Source organism: Dunckerocampus dactyliophorus, chromosome 1, assembly GCF_027744805.1.
Source record: "Dunckerocampus dactyliophorus isolate RoL2022-P2 chromosome 1, RoL_Ddac_1.1, whole genome shotgun sequence".
In the NCBI taxonomy this organism is placed as follows: domain Eukaryota; kingdom Metazoa; phylum Chordata; class Actinopteri; order Syngnathiformes; family Syngnathidae; genus Dunckerocampus; species Dunckerocampus dactyliophorus.
This window is the reverse complement of record NC_072819.1, coordinates 7,342,123-7,354,652: the sequence shown is the minus strand read 5'-3', so window position 1 is coordinate 7,354,652 and position 12,530 is coordinate 7,342,123. Positions and strand designations below refer to the sequence as shown.

The window sequence follows — 12,530 nt, the reverse complement described above, 5'->3', positions numbered from 1 at the left end:
GGGCAGGCACACACACACACACACACACACACACACACACACAGGCAGGTTTTATACTAAACATGATAAGAGAGGGCGGCGGCCATCAATTTGGCACCCCCTCAACTTGATCCGAGGCCGCGTCAGCAGATTCCAGCGCGTGTTTTTACAAGCGTTCTCTATTTAGAAATATGCCCTGCGTGTCGCCTTGTCAGGTTCTAAATGTAGGTGTGTGTTTTTGTGTGTGCATGGACTTATGGCGCTTGTGGTCCCTTTGAGATAGAGCTGCCGTTGTCAGTCAGTTGATTGTTTTCATCTTCAAATCTTCAGTTGTTTAGCGTAGTCAGTCGATTACTGGTTTGTTTCTGCTAGCTCAAAGAGTAAAAGAGGCTTTTATTGTGGCATACGGTGACTTCCTTTCACAGGAAGCTTCCGTTTCCAGCTTGGTGTTTTCTCACCGTGTGTACATTTAGTTAGTTACAGTAATTATGGGCCAATAAGGCAGGCAGATGAAGGTAGACGGGGGCTGTTTTTCCTCAGCCTCACTGGTGAACATCTGCTGAGAGATTTGCATATTAATTAACCCACATTAACTCTAATTATTCTGGGAAATTATCAAATAAATTAAATTTTCTAATTTTAACCCCTTCGTGCTGTGGCTTGTCATGGTACAGTCAGGAAGTGAGGTAGGGCTTACCTTAGCACGGATAAAAGTGAGGTTTGCCAACCCCGCCACCCATCCGTCACCTTCCTCCCCAGTCTGCCCCCTCCTACTCTCCCCAGGTTGCGTTTACACTCCGCTGAGTTTGTACCATTCATGGCCCCCCCTTTCCTTCCTCCCTTCACTCTCCCTGTCTCTTTTCAGGCTCTTTGTTTGCCCTCGACCTCCCCCTTTTCACTGACTTGGCCCCTGTTGGGGCATCAATGCAGCCCCTGTGTTCCGTCGCGCCATCATTCCCAGACAAGATAGCGCCAAATACATTGTCCACTTTAATTCAGACATGACAATCTTCTCTGACTTTTTCTCACTTTTAATGAAAGAAAGTTGCAGGCTTCTCCATCTGTTGGTTTCCTCGTGCCCGGTTGCGGCACCTTGGCTTCAAAATCGTCCGTAGTTGCTTCCCACTGTAGCCGAGCGGAGGAATGGTGGCAGACAAAAGGTCATGGCGAAAATCCACTTCTGCCGGTTGTAGCCATGAGGCAGCGACCTCGCCTCCACCTTGGTGCCCTCCCCCCCACACACCAGGACTGACTAACCAGGCTACACCCGCCCCCCACATTTCACTCTCAGCTATCCAGGTGATCTGCTTGGCTCACATTTGCGAGACACACAGCGAGCGCAAGCAGTTACGGTCCAATAGGGAGAATGTCCAGGCTCATTATCGGTGTAGGAGGCCAAGCGTGTCACCCGGAGCTAAGCCTCGACACTTGGCTAAAAAGTCAGCCGGAGTTAGCGTTACAGCGTGGGTGTTAGTCATTCCTCCTCGCGGCCATCACCTCTTACCGCCGCCCCACAAGGAGGCACAGTGCTCTATCTCTCCGTCTGGCTCCAGAGCAGGAAGTGCAGCCTCCTTGCGGCGCTTAACGCCACCCTGGGATGCTTAAATGAATGCGATTATCATTGTTAGCGCTGCAGAGTGCAGGTGCAGCACCTCTGAACTCAGCGCCTCAGGGAAAACTGCTCACCTGATGATGAAGCTCGCTGGTCTTTGGCCTCGAAAAGTCGTTTTCTCACTCTTTGTCTGGTGTTGACATTGCATACATTGTTCTATTCTCTTAGTTTGGGTCATAAAGACGCTGCTTGTCCGCTTCCCAACCTGCAGTTTGGTTTAAATGAGTTCCTACAGAATGCAACTGTCAGTGTCTTCTGCTTTATTCATCTTAATCAAAGAAATGATGAGACTTTAATAAGACTGTCACTTGCCATCCATCTCACCGCCCTAATCAATAGAGCGGCCCCACTCCGTGCACAAGAGGCCCACTAATGGCAGCCCTGTGAAAGCCAAGTCAACAGTTACACATGTCAACTTAATTAGCGGCAGAGCGTCACAGGTAACACTTTATGCAGTCAACATGGCGTTTTGACAGCAAGGTAAGAAGTAAACAGCATTGTCTTCCATGCTCTCCGGCGCCACAAAAGGATGATGAAGGGGGCGACACAATGACGGCCTGTGAAATGTTCGTAGGTTAGAATTACTTTGTTGCGCCGCACAATGGCGGTGGATGAGCGACTGGTTAGCGGTGGCACCTTAACAAAGGCGTCATTCTGCACGTTAGCGGCACTCGGCGCGCCTTGACAAGCTCCCTTGATGCCAACAGACAGCTGACGCTCGGAGAAGATGGCATCGGCGGTAGTTTCAGAAGACAGTTGGCCGCCCCCGTGCAGCCGAAGACACAAAGTGGTGACAAAAATAAATGAAAGCGCCACTTTTCTTCTCCACAGTGAAAGTTTGTTGTGTAGACAGTGGGCGGGGCCCCGCCTTCCTCACGTGGGAGTTGAAGTCAGTTGCGCAACAAAGAGATGCTCCCTCGCTCCTTTTACTGGTGTACAATAGCCCCTTTAGAACCTGCCCGCCCTGAGATAATGTCATTCACAGACATTGAATCTGCCTCCATAGATCGGGTCCACAGTGGCGAGCCGATCAAGCCTTCCAGAGCTTTTGTTCTGCTCTGCTTCGGTCTGATCCTCCTGTTCCTCAAGAAGTTGGGTGATGCCTGTTCATAGAGGTGAATTCCTAAAATATAATAGCGGTGTTTTGGAGCGCCGTGCAACAAAGGCTCAGCATCAGTAAACCAAGGTAGATTTGGACCACCCAGGAGAGCCCTGACCAGCCCTCCCCCTCACTCACGCAGGTCTCCATTGCCCTTTTTGTCATCACGAGCAGCATTACTGAGTCTGAACTTGCCTAAACCCTTGTGGTCACACCTCTTGAAAGGGTTTTGTCGATTGGTATTCGAAGCAGGTCACCGCGCTCCCAGACGCCTCGACCCCATCTCCCCCGCCTACCCCGCCTCAAAGCCCCGTTTTCATTTTAATTTGCACCTGTTGTGCAGTTGTTTGCTGTAGGCAAGTGCGGACCAGCCAGTCATACGTGCCGGGAGGGGGTTGCAGGAGGTTTATCCTTTCATATGTAGAACGCGCACACAAGTGTTGTGTATGGACTTTACCGTGGGAAGAGGGGGCCTATTATAGATTTATTGATAGATCCAACTCAACATAGTGCTTCAACATGACACCCAACATTCCTCCACATGTGACGCGATGCCCGAGCTCGCCCAAGACCTACCTTTCGTCTACCTTTACCATAACTTTAATTGGAACCAGCTCTCCTGCCGCCCTTAAAAGCCAGCTTTATCCCGGCTTTTATCTACCGCTGCAGCGCTGATGCACCAATTTAGCGAGATCTCTGTGTGAAAGAGGCTTTTGATTTAGTTCACAGCCCTAATTTACAGGACAACTATTTTTAGAGAAGCAAGCATGTGTGTGTGTCCGCGGCACAGGGCCTTGAGGCATGCGGTGTCTCTGTGTTTTCACATGGTAGGAAACATTTATATTTATGTTCACGGTTGGCTGCATATGATGAGTAATCAGGGCGATCATAGGTGAAGCCACTTCGTAGTGGCGCGTGTGCTATGTGGAGCATCTCAAACGTGGCAGCGACACGTAGGAGCAGAGCCGTCGTGAAAGGTGCAGCTCGCCGGCATGTGAGGCATGCGAGCAGGCCTGGAAATTAGTGGCTATTTTGGCCCGCATCACGCTGGCAGCTGCCTTGCCCGTCGCTGTGGTTCTGTTGCATATTCCAGTGCTGTAATAGGGGTGTAACCGCACGCCTTAGCTTCCAAAAATGTGAGAAATTCTTTGAGAAAATGGAGTTTGGGCAGCGGCAATAAAGACGGCCCTTGTCTATTTTACAGCTCTCAACTACGAGAATATGGTGGAAACCGGTTCAGAGACTGAGGAGGATGATAAGCTGCAGGTGTCAGAGGAAGACCCGCTGATCAACGGCACCGGCAGCCCAGCCAGCCTCGTCAATGTCGACTCCTCGCCGCGCACAGAGAACCACAGGCTGCCTGCCAAGGAGGAGGAGGACGACGAGATGCGGGACAGCGGTGTGGAGCACATCTGGCCCGACAGTGACATGATGAGCGCCTCGGTGGATGGTACCGGTGAGTGTCAGTCGCTGATACAATCTCATTGGTTGATACCTCTGGGGAGGGGGGAGCTAGACAAGGCACAGCCACACTGGGATCTTTAACAGCCTTTGCTTATTTTTGTTCATGAAAATGTGACACCCGACAGCAGTTTAAGGTTTGTTTCAAACATCCGAGGCTCAAGTAGACTTTGGCTCACTTTGATCTGCCAGATGTGCAGTGTTCAGGTGAGCTGTCAATCACGCAGCTCCCCTTATCTGACTGGCACATTCTTTATGTGCACATGCTGCCGCTCGTGCTCATCTTATACTGTAAACCCCTCCCATCTGGTGCCCGAGTAAACTTAAACAAACACAGCCAAGCGGAGAACAAACAACGCTCGAGCCAGGTCTGTCAATGAGGCCGCGATGGCCCTCCCCTTGCTGGCAGGCTTGATAAATCGTCATTTTGGTGGTTCTGCTCCAGCAGTATTTATCTTTCACACAGTAGATCCCGCAATTATTTGCCTGTGCTTTTTACACAGAACCCAAAGACACCGAATATTGCATCAGATAATTAGATGCCTGATGACATCCAAGCTAGCGTCTGGTGTGACGTATCAAACACAATTGGGGATGTCCGATCGTATCGGCCACGAAAATGGGTTCTCAGTTCACATCTGTATCGTTTTTTCTGCCAGTGATTATATCGGCACGCATGTTTGCTAGCTCAGTATGTCCATAATTTCGGATTGTAAATGCGGTGATTGAAACGTGCCGCGGGGGGCGAGTAAGGCTTCTTCCTTTATGCTTCTAACATCACATCACAGGAAGAATCACTCATAGCAAACCAGTAAGCGACCGGAGACGTCTTGAATATGCCCAGTTTATGATTTTACTGATTGTATTAGTCCAGAGTTTCATACTTTGCACTATACTTTCTTCTTATACGGATGTTTGTGCCACGTAGAAATGTGCAGCTTTCCAAATTGCTGAAACTTGTTGAAAGTAGAACAGGTTATTTTAGCTGACTATTGGTCAATTTTTTTTTGTTGAGACAAAATGCTAAAAATAAATACAGCACTTTTTCCATAACTTATTGCGTACTGCAGTATTTGTCTCATTTTGCACAAACAGTTTGTGAAATGCATCCAGTGGCATCCCAGTCAAAGAAGCATAATGTGTTCATTCTAGTTCTGTCAAAAGAGTAAAATCTGACCTAACATTGCTGACAAAAGCCCTCATTTTGAGGTATTTTCATTTCAGTTCATGACATTATTGTGGCAGATCAAAATATTGACATATAACAAAAAAGTGGCTTTATAAAGTCATGTATTGTTTTTAACAGATTGAACAGATGGAGTCCTAGCCATTTACATTCCGCTGTATTTCTGACAGATAGTCCCGAGTGCTGCCTGCAACCTTTCGTTTCGATCAACAGGGGGGATTATTGCTGTGTTCTTTTGGAAGTCTCCAAGTCATCATAAAATAAAACGCTTTGCGTTGATGTGGTAGACAAGCAAACAACAAACAAGCAAATTCCTTCTTACAAAGAAGCCATATCTTATATCTTTATATCTATATATCCTTGATCAATGGTGCTTGGAGTGTTTTTGGCTTGTCAATTTCCCATTCATTGGACCAACAACTCCCACATGCTCCTCCATTGTCACGTCTCCTCTCCGCTACTTGCTGCTCCTCACCTTGCCCTCCCAACTACTACGGGGATCAGCTGATGCTTAATAAGCCCAAACACAAAGACAGCCAATCAGTGTCCACGTCACGACGTGGCTGACCATTGTTTTCCACACCGAACAACTGAAGCACAAGAATCCCAAGGCCTAAAAACAGATTTTATAAAAAGGCAACTTGCATATAGTAACAGCAAAGTGAGAGATTTTTTTTTAAATGATCATAATTAATCGCAATTAATCTTTTAATTTGAGACCCCCAGTTAATTCATTACACAAGATGTGACCTGACAGAAGAGCTGCTGCTTATTTGGCTATTCGGTTGTTATCAATGCTGGACAATATAGGTATCTCAGATATCGGTAAGAAAGGCAGTATCGAGCAACTCTACTTTAAAAAAAAACATTCGAAAAAAAGAGTAAAAAAACAAAGCTGAAATGTTGATACTAATACCTAATAATGACACAAAGGTTTGTGGTTAATGTTATTTTTTTTTTTTGCCTTCTTGCCAAATTTACAAAATATACATACAAGTATGGGCCCCCGTATGGGCGGCCCTCTGTGAAAAAAGTTTGGACCGCCGGATCTATGCTAGACTGACAATGAAATGCACCGTTTGCGCCGTTCAGAACCTCACTCAACAACGTTTAAACCTTAAACCTGTTTTATCGGCGCATATCATGTCGCGACTCCCCCTCCCGAACTTGACTTGCTCTTTTGTTGAGCGGCGCTGATTGCCGGGGTGCCAGTCACGGATGCTTGAAAGATAAATACTTTTAATTAGGGGGCAGGGGTAGAACCATTAAAGGAAGCCAGACTGCTGCAAAAAGTCATTAACAATCTTAAATTAAATTTTTATTTTTATGATAGCCATTTACATGTATAATAAGAGTCAATGATTCTTGGAAGGGAATGACAGGAACAGAGTGCTGCGAGTAGTCATGTAAGACAGCCCCCCCCTTTTAAATGAGCTGGGCTTTGCTATTCATTTCTGCTAATGAACTAGCCGTGCACCAGGCCCAAGAACCCGGGAACTATCAGCAGGCTTACATTTTATACTGGGGGTGGGGAGGTGTTCCATTTATTAGGGGAGGGGGAAAACGCCTCGATAACACTTCATATCCTTCAGGGATGAAGGAAACAGGACAGTTGGATAAATAAATCAAGATAAAGGATAAACAAGCTGTCGTTGCATACGGTAATTGTTTATTTGATCAAGACCCGCGGTGCCATAATGTCTGTAAATCAGCCATGTTGCAATTCCCACATAATCTGCTTCTGCTGTGATAAAGTGTCTGACATATTTGGGAGAGCAAGTCAAGTTCATTAGAGTCTCTTTCCCAATCTTGCGGCTGTTGTGTTTCCCAGCCTGCTCTTACTTTGGCGGTGCCTGAGTGTCTGCGCAGATACCTCAACATAACTGAGTCCTGAGATAAGCTAGCAGCTAGCAGCCCTATCAGGAGTTTCGACTGGGCCTACAAAGTGACCTCCTTGTTTCTTAAAAGTCAGACAAAAATCACTGCTGGTGTTTTGTTTTGTTTTGAAGTTTTTGTAAATGTGACAGGAAGACAGGAAGCGCCAGTAATTCCAGGAGACAATCAGAGCCTTACGTTTGGCATTGTCCTTGACATTCTTCCATCCCACAATGCGGCTGGACGTGGCCTTCTGGAAAGCATGACATCATCACCGCTGACAGACATTTATACATAAATCACCTGCGCGCTCCCCAGTTAGCAGCACAGCTTTTTAACAATGCAGTTCAGTGGAACCTTGGCTAGCATACGCCTCGGTTAGCGTATTTTCTGGTTTATGTCGAAAATCCACGGACAAATTTTCATACACTTCCTAGTTAGCAGGTTATTCATACAGTGCCTGAGTCCAACTGTGTTTAGCAGCCTGCTGTTAGGGTTAGGGTTGTGGCGTAACTCTTTTGGTTAGCAAAAGAACTTCCTTAGTTGAGGTGGCTCGGGAATCTAGTTTGACTGCCTCCCGGACGCCTCCGTGGTGAGGTAATCCCGAACCCTAACACGGAAACGGTAACCGGAAGTCATTGCCCCCCAGCTTTGTCACTCGTCCATGACGTCATCAGCAGTTGATTCTGTAGTTCTTTACGAACACACACACAGTTACGCCACAAGTATGCTTTTCTTCCTGATCACAGCTGCAAAATAATCCACAATGGCACCAAAAAGAAAGTTGCAAGTGTGCCTCCCGTCTTCAATCAAAGAAATAGTGACGTTAAACGTTCATTTATCGCTTTCACACGTCATTTATATGTGATTCAAATTGTTCTGCATGTAAATTGTAGTACTATTAAAAAACTGTGTTAATAGTGTTAGGTGTCTAGAACGAATGGATTGGATTTGCACTATTTCTTATGGGAAACATTGATCCAGTTAGCATAGTTTTCAAACACTTTGGCTGCGGGACGCACCATCACGCCTCAATTAAATTGCGGAATTTCTTTCAACTCAAAACTCTCAAATATCTTATATTTAAAGAGACTGTTTGCAATAGTTTAGCGGCTCCCTTGGTATGCACCTCGTGGCCGGGTAGCAAGCGAAGACCCACCAGTTGAGAATCACTGGGTTCGCGTACGTGTTGGATAGAGTCTGACTTTCTATAACAGATTATGATGTCACACCCTGACGTGGACGCTGACTGGCTGAAATTGTGTTTGGGCTTGTTTAGCATCAGCTGATAGTCTCCCCGTTGTAGTTGGGAGGGCAAGGTGAGGAGCGGCGAGTAGACGTGAAAATACCCTAATAGCACCATTGATAACGGTGGCGTGATATGCCTTCTTTGTAAGAAAAAGGTGCTTACCACCGAAGGAGCTTAAGTTTAGCCATGACATCAACACAAAGCGTTTTATTTTGTAATTATTTGGAGACTGACAAAAGAACACAGCGATAATAATGACGCTCAATTGTACCGTGTTGCTACCAGAGTGTCACCAGACACGTAATACTTGTAGAAGTTTCCAGTATTGTTTAATAAATGTGTTTTTTTGTTTCATCTCATCAGGCCGTCCCTTGACTGTGTGACGCTCTAGCATGAAATGATGCACGTAGCGTAACGTGCATTCAAAATAAATATCTCAAAGACAGAAGTGTGACCGTCCGTTAAAATAGGAATGTTTTCAAAACAAACAGCGTCAGCGCCACTATGAAAATAGGCGGGATGACGGTGGGCTGAAGTCTTCTGCACAGTCTGCTGCACAGGAGGAGGCGTGGACCTTTTGTGATTTAATGCTGACACAACACACCTCTGGCTACCCCGCGGTCCGCAGCGGCACATATTTGTGGCCCACACGCACCTCTTATGGCCACTTTTATGCCATGTGAACGTGTTGGCTGCCATGTCAAGACATAAACACTCACTTCCTAACAGAACCAGACTCAGTCCTCGCTCACCGCAATGCCACTTTGTCCCGGACGCGCCGCCTGCTGGAGGCTCCGGTCATACCGCAGATAACACACGTTTTCCAAGGTAAACAGGGCAGAGTGGAGGACCAGTAAATCCCAGTGGTCATCCCCTTGCGTCAGGGCAAAAGCATGCAGCCAAATTTGATTAGCCAAAGCAAACATGGCCTGTGAGGACAAGCAAGTGTGCTGAAATCGGAGCTGTGTGGGTACATTTCAATCTGTTGCTTATGATTTATGCTACTAAAAAGACATTTTATTCTCAAGCTGCGGTTCTGATGCCGCTTGGCAAAAAAAAAAAAAGAGCCCTCTAGAAGCCAGCGAGGGGGAGGGGGGTGTTGATCGCCCAGCCTGAATCACAGCCTGCACAGCCATCATCTCCATTGTCAGCTAAAAATAAAGAAGTCATTTTGCTTCTGGCTTTTGTGCGGCTTTTGTGCAGGAAAACATTGCGGTTAACACGGCACGCACCACCTTTTCCCGTGACACGTGAGTGACATCAAACGGTCCCGCCTCGTTGCACCTCGCGGGCAGACAACGTGATCTCCACGTTCTCGGAACCGTGGCGATTTAATTGCGACCAGAAACCAACGTTGTCCTTTCGACCACAGGAGACACTTTGTTTATGAGCTTGTCTCGCAGTTTACAACCACCTCACCTGTGCCAGCACCACACCGGCTTGTCTGCGGCGCCATTATCCTGATTGGTTGTAAAAAAAATCTGTGTCTCTTTGAACATTGCTCTGAGACAAAAACAATATGACTGGACAAGGTTTTTAACACCAAAATGCAATGCAACCCTTAATTTGCTATTTTTAGTGCGTGCGGGTGTGCACTCTCAGTGTGGATGAAAATGTCCACATGTGATAAAGGAGGCATAATGTTGCACGTTGGGGGAGTGTGGTGGCGCCACAGCCGGGGAGTAATGAGTTCAGGCTGCATGTCGACTGAAGCTCTTTGATTGCTCAGGTGGATATTGTGTTTAATCTCCGCTTGTCATGTTAAAGCTAAATAAGTCACTGTCTTGTCTGCATGAGAGTATTCATGAAGCATGCGGCACGCTGCGCAGCGCAGCGGTTTTCCGACTTTGTTGGTCTGTACTCACGCCGCACACGTTGTCCACCCCCCCCCAACCTCTTTTGTGCAGATGAAATTAAGGATGATTTCGATACTCTGGGGCCCGACACCGCTTTGCAGGCAATTGGAAACGGTACAGGTGAGTACTGGGTGCTTGATGGAGACTGACAGTCACAAACCCTGCCCACCAGTGATGTCTCTCGAATAAACGACATCAGCTACGAGCTATGTAGGAGAGCAAATGTTTGTATACTTTTGGGAATTTGGGGGAAAATGATGATCACTGTTGCCGCTCCTCTTGGGTTTGACAAAAATTGAGGCAATTTTTAATAATGCAGATCCAATTAATTCATTCCAGACACTGAAAAATATGAACAAAAAATACCTTTTATAGAACATAAATTTTACATAAATGTTAAATACATTTCTATACACAATTTTACACGCATACAAGCCGCATGGATGCAATTCAGAACTCTTAATGCGGACTTATGGTGTTTCTTACCTTCTTTATCAAATTGCAGGCACTCGCTTTCTTTGGCCCCGTGGGCAATAAAAAATGCATAGACGGTAACTGAGCAACGCGTTGGATGCTTTGTTTGGGCACAACCGAGACATTGTGCGAAAACCGAGGTTCAATTTTAGCAAAAAATTAAGACGAAAACGAATCACACAAAAAACGGGCGTTTGACTGTACAACCAAAATAATAAACATGTTGTGAAAGCATCATTTTGGATACAGCTCACATTGGATTGTGCAAATGCACCCATAGTACCTACTTTCCATTTCTTGAATATTCACAGGGTAGCGTAGGTCTCAAAAACGTCAGTTAAAAGCGCGATCATCTGTCAGACTGCCCTAATCCTAACCCTTACAATCTTCCTACCCCTAGTTTGGGGGGAATGCCCAACCCTAACCCTAACCCTAGGGGAACTTCTAACCCTAAACCTAACTCTAACCCCCAATTTTGTTTACAAAAACCAAATGATACAAAACCGGAGGCGTACGAAAACAGAGGTTTGACTGTATCTGACTTATCATCTGACTTATTTAATCAAGGCAAAGCTGTGTCTACTAAACCAAATATTTGCGACCTCGACCTTTCACAAATTGGTCGGTGAAGTCGTCACAAACGGCTCTTAAAGCTCACCTTGACTCGCCATCCGAGCGGCTCGTTAGCGGCAATCCATCCTCAATGAGACGTCACTCGGACGAGGACTAATGAAGGTCACCAACTCTGTCTTAGTTTGTTAGCGGAGGGGGCAATCTCGGCACCACTGTATGGTGTCTCACAGTTTGCTCTCTATTTTCTAATCTGGTTTGTGGTTTGGTTTGGAAAGTCAAAATCCATCCACCGACCCTAAATGTGCACATCAGTGCTCCGCCACCGATTAATCCAGTAGCGTGCACGTGCATTTTCTCAGTCATGACTGAATTAGGCAGGTCAAATTTTTCTGCCCATTGCTTCTGTGTGATTTGTGGTTGGATTCGGTTACAATTCTTATTTTAGAGGCGCGGCATGACACGCAGAGCCCATAATTTAGACATATTCCCTCCATAGCTGCACTCCAATGTTGTTGTGTCGCCACCCTGCTTGTGTTTCTAGTGAGATACTCCCTAATATCTGTGTGTAGGACATCTCTCTGGGGGAAAAAAATGAATCAAATTTATTCCTTGCTGTCTCCATTTCCTCTCCCCCTCTCCCCTTCAGTCAAGAGCGTGGATTGCACTTCAGAGTTTGAGGACTTCTTCGCCAAGCGGAAGCTGGATGACAGCGACAGCCATGTGGTGAGCATTGCCGAGTATCTCCAGCGAGGGGATACCGCCATCATCTACCCAGAAGCCCCGGAAGAGCTGTCGCGCCTTGGGACACCGGAGGCGGCAGGGCCGGAGGAGAACGGTGTGTGTCGTCTATATTTGTTTTAATGTAAAAAAAAAAAAAAAAAAAAAAAAAACTTGCCAAGATGGCGCCTGGGCAGCTTGCCTCCCAGCCCATGTGTGTAGAAAAAAAAATAACAGCAGCATGAGAGTCTGGAGCGCTCTCGCCTGACGTGAGCGGGCAGCTGTTGGTCTCACAGATTCGCCGGATGCCACAGTATTTACCTACCGTCTTAAGCAACAGCTGGGCAGAAACCAGATAGTGCACCTCTGAAGGTCCCAGCAGGCGGAGACACAGAGGGGTTGGGGGGGTGGGTCATGCTGAAGACATGGCAAACATATCACTGGCAAAG

At 46.6% G+C, this 12,530-nt stretch overlaps 1 protein-coding gene across 5 annotated transcripts in view; it reads left to right on the top strand.

Moving 5' to 3' along the window:
- Positions 1–12,530, top strand: part of zeb2b (zinc finger E-box binding homeobox 2b) — a 66,237-nt gene that overhangs the window by 40,608 nt on the left and 13,099 nt on the right. For 3 of the 5 annotated variants that reach the window (XM_054798738.1, XM_054798710.1, XM_054798729.1), the window contains 3 exons: positions 3,895–4,146; positions 10,369–10,437; positions 12,011–12,199. In XM_054798738.1, the coding sequence (XP_054654713.1) occupies positions 3,912–4,146; positions 10,369–10,437; positions 12,011–12,199 (493 nt within the window). In that variant the 5' untranslated portion in view covers positions 3,895–3,911. Of the gene's footprint in view, positions 1–3,891; positions 4,147–10,368; positions 10,438–12,010; positions 12,200–12,530 lie in introns of all 5 variants that reach the window. The other 2 variants (XM_054798702.1, XM_054798720.1) reach the window with 1 other exon arrangement.